The 20,197-nt window shown below is 41.6% G+C and overlaps 1 protein-coding gene across 1 annotated transcript in view; it reads left to right on the top strand.

Annotated features, from left to right (window-relative positions):
• The window catches only part of SUSD5 (sushi domain containing 5), a 43,868-nt gene extending 26,172 nt beyond the window's left edge, over positions 1-17,696 (top strand). The window contains exons 4-5 of the mRNA XM_056338661.1: positions 4,373-4,561; positions 14,222-17,696. Of these exons, the coding sequence (XP_056194636.1) occupies positions 4,373-4,561; positions 14,222-15,504 (1,472 nt within the window). The 3' untranslated portion in view covers positions 15,505-17,696. The remainder of the gene's footprint in view (positions 1-4,372; positions 4,562-14,221) is intronic.
• Positions 17,697-20,197: the final 2,501 nt, after the last annotated feature.

The following is a 20,197-nucleotide window of genomic DNA, read 5'->3' as shown; positions in this document are numbered from 1 at the left end:
TTCCAGTGGTCTCTCTGGAAAAACACTGAATCAGGCAGTTGTAATGGGATGTTTTACGTCAAATAGGATGTTTCATGTCAGCTTTCAGAGCGTGATACATAGTTAAAGTAACAATTGCAGATGATCAGGTTTCGGTAGAGTCCCAGTTCTGCCAGGCGGCAGGAAAGCTGAAGGCTGCATCTTTTTCACGTTGATGAGTTTTTTGCATTCATGTTAGACTCTCCTTTCTGTAGACGGTATTTTATCAAGACACTTCAAAAAAACCATTACAAACTGGTGGGATGCTTGTAGTTTAAATCAAGAAGATGCTTCTGGAGGAGTCTGGACTGGGGAGGAGGGGTGCTGTGTTCTTAAGGTGACTTGTGTCAACTCCTTGCCAGAAGTCAGCTGTCACAAACTCCTTCCAACACAGTTTGGAGTTAAAGTTATGCTTTGGAGGGGCCATAACTCCTAAAAGCCAATCATGACTTAATGTTGTAATTCAGTTAACAAGAGGCATCTTCTGTCCCTTGTAAAAAATAGTTACCGAGTCTCTAAGAGGTCTGTAACCAGAGTCATCGCTAGCTCTAACATACCCTTGCTCAACACTGAAATTTTTGTTCTGCCTCTTATTCCCATTCATTTGTCAGATGTTGACTCTGCCCTGATTTCTGCCCATGTGTACTGAGTTCTTTATTGACTGTGGCGGTGATTTTCACTCCAAGAGACAATCTGTGCCAAAGTACTGCTGACACGAGGATCTTCTGTGTCCTTCAGCGTTGCCTTAGATCTGTGCTGTGCTGTCCCACTGTGTGACCCAATCCATCCTTGCTTACTGGAGGTCAGCTGTCAATGTATGGAGCCCTGTTAGGTGTTTGACCTCATTGTCAATGTGTGGCAAACCCAGTAAGGGTCACAATGTCCAGAACTGGATTCCAAGTTTCCAGGTCTGAGATGTGACCTCACACATGACCAGGCAGAGCATGAGATCTGCTGGATGAGGCCCAAGTATCAAGCACATCAGGCTCTTCTACTGGGAAGCATGCATTGGGCTTATTTTTTAGCAAGCACTAAGAAAATATGCTGGTTTACTGGAGGGTAGATGAGGGGGAAAGCAGTGCTGCAGATGGAGAGTTCAGCACTGGAGGAGCCCAGTCCTGACCTCCCAGTGTCGCCACCCCAGGCAACCCCTGTAGCCACCTTGACAAAGAGCATTACTGTTCCTCTACATGACAAGCTGCTGCCAACACACCCTCTGTCACGCTTCATGGCCCAAATCTGCCTCTTCTCTTCCAGCAAGAATATGGCCTGAATGCCAGCACTGAGCACAGGCTGTCGTTCCAAACAAGCCCATGCTTTGCCAGCTCCTGGTACAAAGGCTGCAGACTAAAACCTGAAGCCTGTCCCCAGAAGCGGCTCAGTTTGATGAGCTGCTGTGCCGCTGTCGCTTCTGTATGTGTACCAGAAAGAACAGGTTTGGTAAAAGGCTGAGCAAGAATTGTCATAGCAACTGAGACTGCAGCAGGATGAGAAGTTGTAAGATGCTGCAACCCAGAAAATTCCTGTATATCTTACATGGGAGAGGACAGCAGCAAAAAGGATGTAGGAACCTGAGTATGTCTTTGCAGGGTATCAGCTTTCCCTTAGGCTTGTCCATGCTGTCACTTAGGCTCTGCAGCAAAGACATGACCTTGCAAAGTCTCATATGAGAGAGTCAGAAGTTGTCCATACAGTGCTCATAAACATCTTTAAAATCTCTGCTTTTCTTTCACGTCACACGTCAGACGGATCTCTCTTTCAGGATCTCATAATTCTCTGTTACTACATCTGTTGCCAAATTTTACAGTAAAGCTCCCTTCAGCTTTCTTCTTTCCTGGAAGGTTATAAAATGCTTTTTGAATGTGCTTGCCATGTTTAACTAATGTAAGTGTTACTTTTCTGCTTCCTCTGGCCACAGGATTAAGAAGCAAGGCTTTGTAGATAAGAATACCCTCCGACATATAATTGTCCCATACAGCCCTGGGATCAATACTTCCCTCAGAGCAGATACACAGCTCCCATTTGTACCGATGGAAGTAGCTACATAAATAAAGTACATGAAACGCAGGGGTCTGTGGCCTTCCTATGAGGCAATAAAATATTTTTTTATTCCTTTCATCCACATCAATCTCTATTCATCCGACCAGTTCACAGGAAAGGCATTAGCTGCTAACTGCTCCTCACTTCCTCAGATGCCAAGCCTTCATAAGACTATACATAAACTGAGCTTTGTGTAGCCTCAAGAGCTTGTTTTTTCTGTCAGTGTGTGTGTGTGCGTAACTCCCACTAACTTCTGAAGCTGTTAGACAGTATGTATGTATGTGTACAGTATGGAGAATAGACTTCAAAGCTTTGACTTCAGTAGCCTGTCCCTTAAATTAGTGGCAAATGCTTTTCACATAGCCAGTTGAGCAGTGGTTAGTCAGGTCTATCAGACAATTTCTAAAAGCCTGATCCAAAAGAACTTTCACAGAACATGGATGTTTATTTCACTACAAGGTAAACAGCTGGCAACATAAATACATCAGATTTTTAAATAAACATCTATTTACCTATGCCTGGGTCAGAAGTGGATAAATGATGGGAAAAGCTGCTGCCAGGACTCACAAGGATCTTGCAGAATGTCCCTGGAGCAAAAGCAGGAAAGCCTATGCTTTTGCAGAAAGTAGAGTGAAAAAGCTTTCCTGTCGAAACTGTTACCCATTGAAAACCCTGAGCACGAATTTGTGTCAGTGGAAATGTTGCTTGTAAGATCTTGTGCTGATGCTGTCCTAAAAGCAGACTCCAGTAAAGTACCAAGGATGCTCTTTGAAGATGTTTCTCCTTCTGCTAGGTCTTGGTCACTTCTCCAGCTTGAAAACAAAAGCCTTCCCAAGAAACATAATCTTTGCTTAGCCTACTAAGTAATCAGGGTTTTGTACCAAGGCAAGCTCTTCCAACAGGAGAGATCAATACTAGAACACAGATCTGGCCCTAAGTTTCCCGTATCCCATATAATTACCAGAAATCCTGAGCTATAACCTATCAGCCTTCTCATTTTCTGTTGTTCCTTATCAGGTCAAAAGCACATTTTGAATCTTCAGTATCTTTGGCAAGTGGGACAGTTGTTTGTTTCTTTTCCACAGTCACTAAGGGCTCTAGAACCACTGGAAAAAATCCCAGTGTTGAGAAAGAATACAGAAGTGTTTATTTGTACCAGCACTGCACACTTTGTCCATTGCGTTTCTTGGTAAAATCATGTTCTTGAATTATAAGGTTTTTGTTGCTTGCTTTGTTTTTCTGTTAGCAAAGATGTCTATTCCAAAAGGGACTGTAAAAAATCTGGGGGAAAAGGGGACACGGAAACCCCCTCCAGAAGAGCACTTCTGAGAGAGGAAGACCTTTGAGAGAAGAGAAACTGCAATGCTTAGAAGTTCTCTAGATTTTGCCCTACCTGATTAACAATAGCCAAGATTGTTCAAACCTGAAAAAAGAGAGTTAAAATTCAGTTTACACTGGTGTTGGCGGTTGTCTGCCCGCATCTTCTCTGCACTCTTCCACGCAACAAAATCTCAAATCAGTTTTGTTGTTGTTTATAGTAAATTTTGCTTCCTGGCTTTTGGTGCTGGCAGCAGAAATATTATCAAACATCTTGTTAGATTTTATATCCTGATAAATCTAGCTCTTCAGATTCTCACAGAGAGCAGAGCTACGTTACCCATGGGTGTTGTTCAGTTGAAGAGCAAAGTCACTGCTTATTTTAGGGTGTCTCTAACTGAAAATGTGGGAATCTTGAGTATCTGGGAAGAAACTTTTGATTCTGAGAAAGACTAGAAGATTAGAAATAGTCTGAAGAATGGCTGGTGTCCACCTGGACCTTTTCTTCCTGTGAATGTGGACTGGGTTATTGCTCAGCTCCTGCCTGCTTGCTACAGTGCGGTAGACATCAAAACACCAGTCTTAAACAATTTCACAAGCTTTCTTGCCGTTAAGAAAAATTACTGTGTCCACGCTTCTGCCTGCCAGTCCCAACCTACCCAAACCTTTGTTAGCCTTTGTAGAAGCAGGCAGAGGAGGCAGCTGTAGGCTGATGTCCTGGGCTGACTTATTGGAAACAAAGCCCCTCAAGATGGATCACTGCTACACATCAATAACATCACGGTTATTCCATACCAGTTACAGCCCAATGTATACCTTCCAAGTTACAGCTGAAAATAGTTACGAAGGAGGACAAGGGCATGAATCAGATGAGATGTATGGCTTCTGTGGACATGTGTAAGTTTGTCCTTAGGGTAACTCTTCCAGCTCCGCTGTTAGCACTGCATTTAAAGACTATTGCAAGGTCTCTACCATCTCATTTCTTTTTTCCTTTCAGACAAGCCCTGCGGGGACCCGCCATCCTTCCCCCACACCATCCTGCATGGCCACACTGGCTTTGAAATGGGGGATGAGCTGCTGTACGTTTGCGCCCAGGGGTATGTCATGGGCAACAAGGAGACAGCGTTCACGCTGCTCTGCGACAGCTGCGGGGAGTGGTACGGACAGGTTCAGGCCTGTGTCAAAGGTAAGCTCACCCAGCACACGGAGCATCCCTCCGGGAGGTCGCAACCTCTCATCCTCAGCCCAACTGACACAGTTTCAAACTTGCAGGGGTGTCCCCTGGGCATGTGTGGTCCTGGTGACTAGACCATCAGCATCTTAGCTGGCCCAACAGGGCTGTTACAATCCCGTTGGTAGATATCTCCAGTAAACCACAGGAGAAGATAAATTGTTCATACTGATATGAGCATAAAGTTTCTTCCTGGGTGTTGGAAGCCATTCAACAATTTTAAATGGAACTTTTTATGTCATCTTTTTTTTATTTTATTTTTTTTTTAATCTGCTGACTCCATTTCAGGGATTCACCGAGTCTTATCCCAGGGTTATCGCTCAGTTCCTGCCTTCCTGCCTCCTCCTTCCAGTTCGCCATCTTCCTTCTTTCCCCCACCCCCCACCCCCCCAATACCCTTTTTCTTTAGTACTGAACGTAATTTTTAATTACTGGAGCATAACCTATGGAAAGGTTATTAAATACCTGTGTAATTAATATCAGAATCAGCCCCTTTGTGGAAATCAGTTGTTCACGATCTTGTACGTGCTCATTCTGTTTACTGGACGAAGTTTGTAACTTTTCAATGTACTTATTTTGTTTACTCAAGCAATGGGATTACTATGGACATTACAAGAAATACCAGAGGTATTTTTTCCAGAGGAGTTCAAAAGCCATGCCCCGGCAGCATCGGGGAGCCAGAGACATTGTTTACCAGACAAAGTATACAATGCAGGTTTTGTATATTCTCTGCTGTGTTTATTTTCACACGAAGCCACAGAGTTGCTACAGAAATGAGAACTCTGTGTTTCTTCTCACCTTTGGGAACCCAGAGCAAGCACAGAGAAAAGCCGGCGTCTTTTTGCAGCCATGCACTAACCACGTAAATAGCATCTTGCCTGACCACAGACAGGCTGAGGCTGTCCATGGCTTCATCACCATTTAGCATTACATCTTCATGTGATGCTACGGGCTGAGTCCCTGAGATCGCATCCGCCTTACAGAAGAGTCAAGATGCCGTGGTGGTGCTGTGGCCCCATGGGGACAGGGGTCAATACCTCTCAAGGGCACAGCAGCCCCACATGCAGCTCCCCCCACTTCATTTTGTTTTCTAGGTTAAACTGAGCTGACCATCCTTTAGGTGCTCTTGGATTTTTATTTGGGATGCAAAATGGGCAATACAATAGCTGTCCATCTTTTAAGCCCCAGACTTTGTCCAATGGCTTATACGAAGATAGTTTGGCTGATCTGAGCTTTTACTAGCCCTTTCCTGCTAGTTGCTTTAGTACTTTTGAACTTCTGGCTTTACATGTATGACAAATGCCGCTTCCTTTTGGTAAGTTAGGAGAATTAAAGACCTGTGTGAGTTAAGAGAGCTGCCCACACCACAGAAGGTGGCTGCAACAGAATGGCAGAAATACAATTCAGGTTAAAGCTAAGCAGTGAGATGGAAAAGTAAAAAAAAGTAAAAAAGAAAGTTAAAAAAAGAAAGCCCCAATAAAGAGGCATACAATTTTTATCTCATACCATGCTTTCAGGATTTTTGTCTACAAACTCAACAGTATCTACCCAGATATTCACTCCATTAAAAGGAATGAAAGTGGATTTTCTTATCAAATAACTTGACTCAAGGAATCAGGCTTTTATTAAAAAAAACATCCACCAGAAGTAAAATTCAAAAGCTCTGAGAAATTATAATAATGACATTTCCTTAATTTAAACCTTCAAGAAAATCCACCTTTATATATTAGTTAAATTTTGCAACAAACTTTTAACTTTCTCCTTGTTTAAACATAAGCTAAATAGTACCATGGGTTCAGATGTGGATGCAATCTGAATTCTGTTTTCTCATTCCCTTTCTCACGTTACCCTGCTCGATGCATAGAGCTCACAATTTTTCCAGTATTTGAGAACAGTCATCAGAGTTTCTTACTATTTTTTTCAGAGAGATGTCACACCTTTAAGATGATATTTCTGTCAAAACCAATAAATTTTAAGCAAAGGAATGGGCAGCTGTTGGGTAGCTGAGTTATCTATATGGACTGGAGTTAGCATAGCCATTTCAGAACCTGTATATTCCTTAATGCCCAGGGACTTGCAAGGAGTTATTTTTACTCATGAATATACACCACCAGGCAGTGGATAATCATGAGAAAAGGTCAAACTTGTTCTTAGTAGAAACAGATCATGTCTGTGCACCAGGGAACCAGATATTCAAACACATCCAAATGGTACAGGCATACAAAAAAAAATAAAAAATTCCAACACCTTTCTGAACTATTTCAGCTTCCAGAACTATTCTTTCAAACAGCAGTTCAGATGCTTTAAGTGAAATACTGCAGGGAGTGGAGGAGGAGATTGGATGCAGAGAAGGAAAAAGAGTATCTGCATCTGATAACCCAGCCGGTCTGAATTTCCTATAAACCGCACCAAACTGCTACTTCTTTTTCCTTCACGGAGGTTAGTGAAAATGCTGACTTTATCACACATAGAAATAGAACTGTATTACACCGAAGTAAGACAGGGAAAGAATCAGGCCATTTAAGTTGTGTGTGGTGCACTATTTTCCCTGGATAAATGGTCTGTTTCCACTGTTTTGCCTGAGACTTTCACACAGCCGCAGGGGAGAGAAAAATATTTTTAAAAGAAATAGGAAAGTGTGGCTGTAAAATCACAAACATCAACACTGGAACTTGGGAGCAGATGTAATATTGTGAATTATGATTTCTAAAGTTATTTAAATGTAGACTTCATGCTGAGGGGCTTCCTTTGATTAATGTTTTTCAAACACTTTAAGGACCTGGGAAAGAAAATACAATATGTGTTAAATTAGTAATTATATATTCAATCCTCCTGATCACAATTTTTCAGGAAAGGAGGCTTTACGGGAAGACAGAAGTGTGTGATACAAGTGTTCATTATTAAAAAAAAAAGTAAAATAATTCAGCTAAAAAGAACAAAACATGGAATTCAATTAAAAGAAACCTGATTTGCAGTCGACAGATAATTTGGGTCCATAGAAAAGAGGGCAATATTTATTAATTAAGTACTGCAGAAGCCAGCACACACACTGCTTTTTAAGCACTTTGGGGCAAGAGAGTAACTTCCCTATCATGAAGGTTAATGATGGGACTTAATGGAGATGCTATATCCCTGTTGGCAGAGTGGGCAGAGTGGGCCATTCCTGTCCTGACTGGCTGACTTCAGAGGAAAGATGGTCGTGAAGCCACTGCAATGAACATTTAAGTGCTATCTTTAGAGGCTGGTTGGATGATACAATTCCCTTGTTCTGCACCCATGCTGGGTGAGCAACTGGAACTGGGAAATGGACCCGATGCTCTCACAACAACACAGCTGGACCACAGGGAAAAAACTCCCATCAGAGGATGCAAAGATATAAGGCCTGTTCCTACATCTGGCACTGTCTCTGAGCCAGGGGCAAGCCACTGGACTGCTCTCTGCTGCTTACTCCACCTCGCGAATGCAAAAGTGATGTTTATCCAGCTTCATAAAGCTTTCTGAGACTTGCAGGCATTACAGCTGCCTGTTACTGTATGGGTTGGTAATGGCCACGTTCTCATGCCCAGCTGTCCGAGCAGAATATCAGACTAAATAGCAATAATTGGCTTTTTCTCTCGCTTGTGTAGAAACATTGCTTTACATTCCCAGTTGTTTACCCAGAGCAAATACGAAGGCAAAGAACTGTCATCGTAGCGGCGTCTAAATATAGCACTTAAACGTCCTTTGAAGTAGCTTTATGATCATCTTTCCTCTCTGTTTTGATTCAGTCAGAGGAGATATGGTCCACTCTGGCACCCAGGATGTAAATGTACAACGATGCAGCTGGCAGATTTGTAAATTAAATGGAAAAAGTATATTATGCATCAATACACCTATAATCCAAAATAAAATATGTGGCAAAACTTGGCTATAGGCATAGATGAACAAAATAATTTTGGGGTTATATTAGGTGGATTCTGGATAAAGTAAAGTACAGTAAAGTGCGCACACCAGGTAATGGACTGTAATTTTTAGTCAAGATGCTTTTAAAGAAAAAAAGTGTCTCTGTATAGTTAGTGTTTCCTACAATTTCTCATCATGAAAAGACACTGTGTTCCAGCTGAAAACACAGGGATATTCAACCCAGCAAAGCAACCTTAAGCAGAAAACAGGGAAATACATGGTTTTTGCAGTTTATTATTTTTGCTATTTCAATGGAGAGAACACATTTGTTTCACAAAATATATCCTGAAGATTGGCATTGTGGTAAGGTCTGAGAGCAGAGGTGTACATGCCTTGCTGTGGCTGTCCTGCAGGCACAGAGACTGAAGTGACTGTTGCTATGTGACACTTGTATTTTTTTCCCAAAAGGAACCATAGGTTCGGTATCAGAAGCATTAATACTAACATTTCAGGATGTGTGTGTGTGTATGTGTCAGGACTGCACTGCATTAGGCTGCATCCTTGAGAATTTGCTTCCTCAAAGACAGATGAGATGGCTGGGAGATCATGTCACATCTCTGCCCTAAAACTGGCTAAGAAGAATGTCAGATATTTATCCTTTTCCCTTGGCTATAAGCTTGTGGCAGCTATGAGCTTGTGGCAGGAGAGGTCGTATCTTCTGCACATCTAAGGAATCTCTCCAGCGTCAACTCTCGAATACTTGTCTGGTGTGTTCAGAGCTGGTCTAACCTTCCCGCACGGGGGACCGTCCTTCTGATTTCTGTGTAAGGAGGATTCAGCCGACTCTGACCGCCTCTGAAAGCTCCATCTGCAGCTCCCAGTCTTTTTGCCTGGTTCAACTGTTCTCATGACTTCAGACGCTGCTTTCTGAGTTTTCAAGAATAGCATTGATTCACATCCATGTGGTCTGTAAGCATGACTAGCCAGCACCATTTAATTCTTTCACTTTTTTTAATGGGGAGGGTAAAACAAAACGTCTCTGGTTTTCGATCTTATTCAGGAATGCTTTGGTTTTCCTTCTGAGAGTGCAAATGGAGAATTGTGACAGACAAATAAGATCAGCAACAAAATATGTCCGTGGCCTGTCAAAACAAATGTGATGACAAACTTTGGTTCTTTTTTCAGGTCTGTCACTGAGTGGTTGTATTAGATTAATGTAAATTATTGATCTGGCATGAACTGATTCTGCCAAATTGAATTAGTTAAAAATATTATGATGGGTTATTTATTTATATTAGCAGGCTTTCTGCTAGAATAAAAGTCATCCACCTTCTTGTAGCTGTTGCAAAAGACAAAAGGCAACACAATTTTTGTCTAGCATACTCTGGTTGATTTGAGAGAAGTGTGTCCATGTGCCTGATCCGAGCCAAATGGACAATCCTTTGGGATGCTGTAGGTCACAAATCTGACCAATCTAGGCAGGTTGGTCTACTTGCTCTTTTCCTTCCCACCTTTAAAGGCTTGTTCATGTTTTCTGTAACTACTTTGAGATTCTTAGAATAAAGATGTTTTTATACAGTAGAAATGTTTATGATGATGGTCTACATAGAATCAAGTTTCAATTTCCTGTACTCCAAAAATACATCCACAAAGTATGCAGTGCACTTTATGGTTGTCCAAAATAGCAACACTCAAAATAGAGCTTGGATGCCAATATGCTATCTAGAAGAAAAATTAAACGGATCCTAGAGTGTGGAAAACCAGGCTCTCTGGAATTGCCTGTTTCTATGTTTGGTTACTGTTTTCACATTAGCGTCAAAAGTTGAAGGAGATGAAAACTTTTTAGGATTGGATGCTTCCCAGAAAGGACAAGGCTAAATTAAAAGGATTTTACCTTTTAAATGAGCTTCACATCTTTGGTAGCATGCCATTTCAGCATCTGCTGCTGTAAAATGTTCATTTCAGCCCCGGTAATCCCTCAGACAGTGAATCAAGACTCACTGATCCTGGAGTCTGCCAGAGAAGGGTAGGGGTAAGATGTCACAATGACCAAATATAGAAAGATTTTGGTCTTGGACTAATTAATTTTGGTGCTGGGTCCTCTTAGAACCAGACCTGCTTGGATAGGAAGGAAGATGCAACCGCTTTTAAATCAGTTGCTAGCTGGTTTAAAAATGTGTATAAATAAAGGTTTCAACTATTTGTATAATAGGTGGAGCTGAATCTACTTTGGTTATTGCTTTTCAGTGCTGACACTAAAATTCAGGGAGCTGGAAACCTCCAGAAACTGCTGAGGAGGTGAGCAAAAAGGAGTGCAAAAGTCGTGCAATCTGTTCCTGGAAAATCAAGCTCACGTCTGACTTAAAAGATTGTCATGGTAACACAAACTCACTAAAACCAAGCCCCGTTTGAAGGTCTGAGGCCCAGGAGAAAGAATAGAGTATTATTACTGTGTAAGTCAGTTCAGGATCATATAAATCAAAGCTTCAGAGTAAGGGGGTCTGTGTTTCCTTTGATGGTCAGAGCGCTCAATAGTTGCTTTCATTCTGGTATCCCATAAGCTAACATTAGCTATGTTGATAGTCCTTGCTATAAACTATGCAAATATGGGAGATTGCATATGAAAATACATTATAGCAGCTTTACAACTCGGGTCACAATCTGATTGTCGGAAGGAACAAGAGTCCCTTATGCAGTGACGAGCGGGGCATAATGAGCTCTGATCTCGGGCTCTCTTTAGACTACAATGGGCTTTTTCTTCCCTCAGCTGGACATTAAGAAAGCACCAATTCATTTCTATACGTGCAGGATCAGGCCCAAAGACAGCAGGTTTGATGGAGGCTTGACTGATGGTTCAACAGACCCTTAACATGTTCTGATGGACTGAGGACTCATGTTTTCCTAGGAGCATGTGCTCTTTCCTGACATGCCTCCGCAGGACTTTCTTCTTAAGGGCTGAAAGTAAGTGGCAGGAGAGATGCTAAAGGGGAAAAGCCTCAATCTCTATAAAAAGCATATTACTACATCCATTAAGCATTTATCAATGATCCATAACGGTCAATGAGATGAATACTAGCCGCCCATTCATATCGCTAACTAAAGAATGGGTCTGGAGGAAACACCACAAGCATACAAGGTGTAATTTTTGTTCATGGATGCGTGTGCATGCAGTAGAACACCATAAAGTAAAAATCCATGTTTCATCCTCAGCTGGATGACACATTCTGACAAGTAAATGAGTGGCAAAAGTAGAGGTACAGGAGACGTACAGGTGAAGACAGGCTGGTGTGATGATTCATCTCAAAAGAGGAAACAGGGGCCATCATAGTTGGTACATGGTGAGTTCTCACATCATGACATTCCTGTTCATATATATCAAACAGACACAGGCTGTCCTGAGAGACACTGGACTTTAGTGAAGCAGGTGTGCAGGAGTCTGGATGGTAAGGTGACAAAATTGCTCGAGGCACTGTTCCCATGCCAAGAGAGCACCAGGGAGAAAAATCCCTAAGGGAAAGCGAGAGAAGGGACAAAGTGAGGCTAGCATTTGATGGCTTGTGTAAGTGCTATGTAGCAGTGGCCAGTGCCACACAGAGCATCATGAATATGTGGCTGACATGCTTTGGCATTCAGAGGTACCCTCCAGTCATTAATGGAAGACTGTTGGAAAAGATTTTAGGATTAATTAGGAAAGTGAGAGTCCTACCAGGAAGCTTTCCACGCTGAGAGCTGGATTCCCCCATCTGTTAAGTCATCTTTGCACCAGACAGAAGGGTTTTCCTGCTTTGCAGAGGACAGAGAGGATCTAGAGGATTACACAAGTGGATGAGGGGACCAGGACCGGGAGGGAGAGGGGTCCGTTGTTGGCACTGTGTTATCGTGCAGAGGTTTCACCCCACACCCCTGCTGTGAGAGGAGAGGACCTGCTGAGAACATCCAATTCTCACACACGATAGCTTTCACAGAGGTATTAGCACTTCACAGGCTGTGTCGCACATTTCGGTTTCCACAGTGTAACTGCTTTGGTTTCTGGTAGACCTGGACCCTATTCCAAGAAAAATACCTTTTGCTAATACTCATTCTGTTCTGGCACCTGGCTTAAGCTGTTCTGGCAAAAAGTGAGCTGGTGTGAGCTGTATCACCACTAAGTGTTTTTGGTTAGACTGGTTTGACAATATTTCTAATCTTTCTTAAGACTAGACCAAATATGGCTCCGCCAGAAGTCTGGGAAGCAGTCTCCAAGGAGAATGTGACTCATTCGGAAACTGAGTTGGGCCCCAGATGAAAATATGATTCAAAGTTGGTTGAGTGTAAAAAGGCAAAAATAGATAAGACTTTATGAATGCATTGATTTGTAATACAGCTTCTCCTAATAACTCCTTGTTTCTTGTGTCATGCCAGGTCTATTGCTTCACTGTCTTCATGAAAGACTAAACACTCTCTTAAAAAGAAAAATTCTCACCATGATTCAGTTTGTTTTATTTTCCATATCCCAAGGCACTGTTTTCTAGGACTTTTAATGCCAGCATATATATCAGCAATTACATCAACTTTCTATGGAGTAGAGCTTGTGTGAGCTGAAAATCAACCACCCTGTCTAGTTTGGAAAATTTTTCATTGAGCTAAGGTTTTAGAAGAGCGGAAGAAACATAAATTAAAATGCATTATTTCATTCAAATTCAAACATTTAGATTCATGCATCGAGTAAAGTCTATTTTGCTATGAGTGGTAGGTCTGTTGAGGCATGGGGAGTTATTTTGAAATCAAATTCAAATTTTGTGATAAATCCACCCCTCTGTCGCACTCAGGTTTTTTGTTGGTGTGGGGGGTTTTGGGTTTGGTTTGGTTTAGTTTTCTGGTTTGGTTTTGGGGTTTTTTTCTCTTTTCTTTTTGGTAACATTCAGTTTCTTAAAACTGGAAGCCTGACAGCTGATTACAGGTGGTATTACCTTGATACCTAGGCATTAGGCTTTAAGTGTCGGAGACAGAGTTTTCTGTTCTTGCAGTCATGGGTGCACCTTAGTTTCTTCAGATGCAGATGAGCAGAACTCAGTATCAGCTTTGGTGGTGGGGTCTTCCTCAGGCAGCTCTAAAGAGCTCTCATGGAATGAGAAATACTGTTCAGGCCACCTGGCCCCAGGTGTCATATCACTGCAACACCAAGGTCATCGAAGAAAAGCAGTATAATGATAAAAAATTGAATATATGGTACTGAATGTAATCCTTTAAAATCAGCTTGCTCAAAAGGGATGAAGTTGCTGTAAAACTTCTGGTTTGTTTGTTTGTTTAAAGTCCAACTTGTAATTGATCACTTTTTGCTATACGTTCCTCTCTACACCCATTTCTTAATTGAATATGATGAAAATTTTTCCTCAAGTCTGGCAAAAAGAGTCATGTTAGGGAGAGCAAAGGTTTGAGAAAGCAATAAGCAGTTGAAGAAAATCCTCTAACTGCAGATAGTAAGTTATTTGTGTACATCTTTAAATCTGGAAAGATAAGATATTAGCAGTTAGCATTGACACCTATCTTGATTTTAAAAAAAAACAACTTGATATTGATTGTCAGCTTATGGTGGCCCGTTCCCTTTTCAAATAAACAATGACACTGAATGAAAAACAGTCTAAAAGTCACTCCTCCTCATTGCACCTTTCTTCTTGGCTTCTTGTGACAAATGAGCCCAGTTCTCTGGAGAAATTAAATGTTGGCTTTTGTGGTTTTTTTTAATGTTTCTAGATGAAACTGAGGCACACATTGACTATGAAGATAACTTTCCTGATGACAGATCGATACCTATTGCTGAGAATGAACACATAAATGGCAAAGAGGAAATCGAGCAGGAGCAAGAACAGCTTTCCTTCAGTAAAAGTTCAAAGGAAGGAAGAACTGAAGGTACCGGAGGTGTTACTCAGGACACAGACACTTCTGAAAAAGGAAGCAGGGCACCAACCGAGTCCCCCGTCTCACTCCTAAGCCAAAAAAACTTGTTTTGGTTTCCATCAGAGGCTTTCAGTGAGCCTGAATCAGAGAAGGAGACAGATGATTCCACTAAAGCACAGCTTTCTGAAGGTGACAACCGCATTGGAGTGAAGACAGCTTATGATGAACCTGGTGCCAAAATGTTTTACGACAGTGAGGATTTCCCCATCGGACCCATTCTCACGACTAATGATACAAAGGCAGAGATAGATGCAGTTGCCATTACTGACGAGTCATGGCTAGATGGCTATCCAGTAACACAAGAAGTGGTAGAGGATGACGAAGAGGAGGGGGATAAGGTTGATGGCTCGATGGGAACAGAAGACGACATCGTCCTCACACCTGACCAGCCAAATCACGTTGAAGTAAGAAAACCAGGCAATGGTAGCCCAGCCCCAGAGGAGGGTTTAACACAGATTGTGGCAGCAACAACGAGGACGGATGATGAAGGAGCCAATGAGACACCGATACCACTTACGTCAGTGAGTGGCCTGGAGAACTTAAGCATGAGCAGAGGTTATGATGATGCTGCATGGGACCACCCAACTACATCTCTGGAAACTATGACTCAGGAGCCTGGTACAACGATGCTGTTTTACATAACCAGCTTAAAAATGTCTGTGTCAGAAACCTCTGTGATGGGCAGCCCCTCCGATCACACTCCGTATGCAGAACCAGAAGAAACAACCAGCTACCCAGCACAAGTAGCAACCACTGCACCAGCTCCAGATATCGTTACTGATACATCGTCCCAGGAATCAGCTGAGCAAGAAAATCTCACCCAGGGCCTTGGAGAAAAGCCCGTCCCCACTTCCGAGCCGTGTGAAGGGGAGGATTGCCCCAAGTCCAGCAAAGGTGCCATCATAGCAGTAATTGTGATTCTTCTCTGCTTGTTACTGGTTGCAGCCGTACTGGCTGTGTGGTTTTTCAAAAAACGGCAGCAGAAAAATTCTGTCTATAAACTAAATGGAAGGTGTCAACCCAGACATCATTGCTACCACCACTACCACCAGCAGCACATCGAAATGCAGAAAGTCTAACCAGGGGTCTTTTGGCAGAGATGCTAGAAATCGGAAGAAAAACCTATTGATGCTAGAAGGATCGCATGACTCATGGATGCTAAAATCCAGCAGTGCAGAAAGCAGAAGAAAAACAGAATGCTAGAAGAACATAGAAGACAGAAAAGATTCATCCTTTTGAAATCACAGTTTAGTATATTCGACCTTTCAGAGTTAAAGAATCTGTACATTGTTATCACAAGGGTCTTTTGGAGACACCAGCAGGACACAGTGTGCTTGGTAGTACATCTAAAATTTGTTCCGCTTTCACATTTTGCTCCTATTAATAATAAATTAATTGATTAATTTCTGTGTTACCTGGTTATAATGTAATGGCTGGGCTGGTCAGGCCTTCTTGGTCTATTCTCAGTGGAAGAGGGGAAGAAGGAGGGGAGAAGGATGTTTTTGGAGCAACCACACATTTGGTGCTTGTTCCTTTTTTAGAACCTGCCCAAGCTGGTCAGGATAAACCACCGTAACAAATTACTACCTGATGTGTCTTAAAAAGAAAAACTATTTGCTACCATACTTTAATGGATAGTATTGCAATGATTACTAAGGTACTTTTCTTCAACATTGTGAATTTAACAAGCCACCAATGTTGGATCATTAAGCTATTTTTCTGGAAGACGTTCTTTTAGCCTTAGTGAAGAAGTGCCGTTGTTATACTAATCTTTTTATAGAATTCATGATGTCTCCCTGGAATTCGGAGAATACTGTAAGTGCCATTCTTCCTTGAGTATCAGCAGGAGAGGAGTCAGAGCACCTTTGATTCCAGGTGTTATGATGAAGAGCCTCTTATCACGGTGTCAAACAGCGATAAAGCACTTTCCAGGGGAACCCTGTATAAAGTCGGCTGCTTTTCTGAACAGGACACCGACTGGCCAAGATGCTGAATTTCACACTGATTCACAGCCAGTAGACCTCTGGCAACTGAAGCCACATATGATACTTCTGCCATACGAACTCTGTGGAAGGACTGATTTTCTCCGTTCTGCTCTTCCATCAGCTGGAGGTGTGCCTGGGGTGGACACTGGCTGTGGGAGATGGGTATCCATCTTGAGTGCTGCTTATTGTGGTTTTAAAGATAAAGCAAAACCTGGAAGAGAAAGATATCGCATCCACTTGGCTTTTAGGCTGGGTGTTGGTGTAAACACACGGAGGCTTTTCTAACAGCGTGTTCCATATCCAGCAGTTCTGAAAATAAACAGGGAGAGAGGGGAGGATGTTTTCTAGAATCGCTTAATATAGTTCTGGTGAGTTTAGCACAAAATACTTTTCCTTACCTTTCTGAATGAACAGGAGAAAGACTGGCAACTGTGAATAATCTGCAGGTCAGAAATAGATTCATCTGCCACTCTATTGTACTGCCTTAGCCAAAATATGCCAGTAATTCCACACACCAAAATGCTGGAGTAAGAGAAGGCGACCGGGTGGAGTTCACCCATTTCTGTGTTCTGCCTTGAGTCACAATGGCAACCGTCTCTGACTCCATGGAAGGTAGACTTTATGAAATGGAGTGCAGAATTGGGCCCGTCAGACATACAGCCGTCAACCTCAGTGCTGGTAAGGGAAACAAAGCGGGTTTAGACAACGGCTATATGTTACCTTGGAGAATTTGACCTCAGAGTGAGAAGAGTTGAACCTGATTGCCTGGCAAGAGCCACAGTAAATAAAGAAGGACAGAAACTGTACAGATTTGTAAATATCGTGTTCTCTGACATGTGCATGACTTTATGCCTTTAATGCATTCTAGACCATGAAATAACCTACAATTTCTGTTGTAAACTATTTTTTTATGCAGCAACATTTAAAAAAAAAACAATGGATTTTGCACTAAGCAACTTTATGGAGACTGTTAACTCAACTAAAACATACAGTCTGTAATCTCATGGAAATATGCTGAACAATAAACACAGGAACATCCATTAAAAATATTGTTTAACTGAAAGGTACGAGCATGCGTTACAGTTCTGTGTAGCATCATTCAAAATGAAAAGTCAATACTATTTGGCTCAGGAACTGAACATGTAAAAATGAGATTCAAAATATAATTACAAACACAAATTGTACAGGGATCTTATCTGAGACTTAGAAATGCTTGTTACTCATGAACCAGAAGAAAATGTACATTAACAATGCTTTGGAGGTATTTAAATAAAAATCAAATTGCAAAAAACAGGAAAGGAAGCGCTTGTGTGTGTTCTTGTGCAAATCATCCAGTTTGCCCACATGTTTATAGAGAAAAGATAGGTCTGCCACTTGGATAATTCTTGTAGAAGACAGTTCGATACTAAAAAAATTAGCTGAAAAGTGTTTAGCTTAGGCTGCCAGCCCAGTTCTGCTTCAGATCATCTACCCCCTTTTGCAGCAGCATCTGTTTGTACTCAACGGTTTTCACTTCACCAGCATGATTCAGGGAGTTTGGGAAAACTGATGAACAGATGGGGATAAACAGCCCATGAACGATACATTTGACTTAGGCCTCCTTTTGGATGCAAAACTTGGCTAATCAAAGACAGTAGGGATGGCGAACAATAAATCTAGTACAGCAAATACAAAACCTGAAGATGGTATGGTCAAAATACAGTAGGGGGTGAGTACTTATTGCAGGGAATTAAGAGCTGAAAGTGCCAGCTGTGGGTTGAAATTAGGAAAGGAAAAAGGAAAGGGGGAAATGTCAGGAGGGATTTTGTGGTGGGGACATCCAGTCATTAAGAGACTGGTCTGTGGCTCTGAGATAGAAGTCACGTATTCCTCCTCTAGGGAAGCCACGTATTGCAACAGGCTGGCCAGAATCAGCTCACTGGTGTTGAGACTGATATGACCTCCCTTTCCCCTCCTTTATTGACAGCTACCTATTGACTGGGCCCCCATTTCATGTCGATCACGCGCTGCTGCATCTGGGCAGAGCCCTGTACGAATGTGCTGTCAGGGAGGCTGGGCGGTGACACTGTGGGGTGTAACATCAAACTGCTGACACTGTTTGGGGGTTCCAGCCCTTGTAACCAAAGGGTGTTTGCTCCCCTTTGCACAGAAACACTGGGGTCATGGATTTTAGGTATTAAGCTCTCGGGCTAAAATCCCCTCAATGTCTGTGCTCATCCTTGCATTTGCCAGCTAGGTGATAATATATGGCTTGTGGTGCTGTACTGCCCTATTGCATACTGTATTTATACTGTATGTGAATATATCTATCTATCTCTATGCAATACTGTACATATTGCATACCTCAAAAGCTATTACGTTGGGGATTTGTTGCCACAGGCATTGAAGCCAGCATAGGTATTTTTTTTCTGCAATGAAAAGAAGTTACCTCTTCTTTTTTTATATATAGTAAATAATTCGTAATGCAAAGATACAACATAATACATAGCTGTGAAAGATGAGGATACGTAGCTATGAATGAACATTTTAAAAATGAGTCATAACAAGAAATGAGTAGATAGTTGTAAGACTTGTCAAACTACAGGGTTACCACCAGCTGAGGATAATACTTAAATGTTCAACCCCTTTTCAGATAAGTGATAGTGAGAATGGGGCAAAAGCATAAAGACTCAATTTTTTTCTTTGAAGTTAGTAGTCACATAAAGTTACACCTCTGACCCCCATATTTCCCCTTGAAAGTATGCAAGTTCCAAAGTTACTTTGCAGAAGAATTAGTCAAGAAAAAAGCACATTTGTTACTTCATGCTGCTTAAAAGGCCTACCTGTGAGATAAATCAAAGGGAAGGAAAGGTTTTAAATAATCAAAGAAAACTTAGAAAGTTTTTTTTCTACAGAAAAGGTTAGCATTTATAAACTTAAAAATTCAGAACTCTACAGAATTTAATTTTCATATATCATTGGTACTCTAAGGAGAGAGAGCAGAGGGGAGGGAGGAGAGATGGGTGTCTAAACCATTGAATATTTCCTTGCCAAAAATAAATAAATAAAAAAAAGGTATCTGTTTATTTTAATATTTTTTCCTAGGCACTGAAGAGGACTTAAGACACAAACCCCTGATTTGCTTGGGTGTGCAACCCAACTTACTTTGGCGACTTCTTGCTCAACTTCTTTTTTGTATATAGCTTAAACTCTCCACACTAGGTCATTCAAGCCTTGAGTCACCAGAAAAAAGAAGTCGCTGTTTAAAGTATGGCAGACAACCAAAAGTTCAGACAGCTGCAATGAAGGATTAGTTGTGGGTTTTTCTCACTGCCTTGCTACAAACTGCATCACAGCTCTGTGTTCAAACATTATTAAATGGGAATGTTTTCTCTGGCACCAACTACTTCTCCCCACAGTTTAAGTATTGAATTTTTTTAACTGAAGTAGCTTTGGTTTACAGCTCGCATTAGAACTTAAAAACATATTTCCATAGTAGCTGGCATATGCAGGCAACTGTTTATTCTCAGTACCAGCCATAATAAACACTTGTACTTTTATAATCCAACAAATCTTTGTCTAATCACAACTCCGTTTTCAAAGCTGTAAAATTTGCATGCTATTTAAACCATGTCTCATGAAGACTCTCTAGAAATTGAAAGGTTTTCCAAGTCTGCCTTCATTATCAATATAGACCAATAATTCACTGTAAAGGATGTGGAGATACATGGTGGGTATTAATGGCAATGGTCTAATGAGAAAAAGCTTTGTAAAAGCAAGACATGCTGTAGGATTCGCAGGGGGACAG

This window comes from Falco biarmicus, chromosome 4 (assembly GCF_023638135.1).
Source record: "Falco biarmicus isolate bFalBia1 chromosome 4, bFalBia1.pri, whole genome shotgun sequence".
Classification (NCBI taxonomy): Eukaryota; Metazoa; Chordata; class Aves; order Falconiformes; family Falconidae; genus Falco; species Falco biarmicus.
The sequence above is the reverse complement of the archived record's forward strand: the minus strand, read 5'-3'. Positions and strand labels throughout refer to the sequence as shown.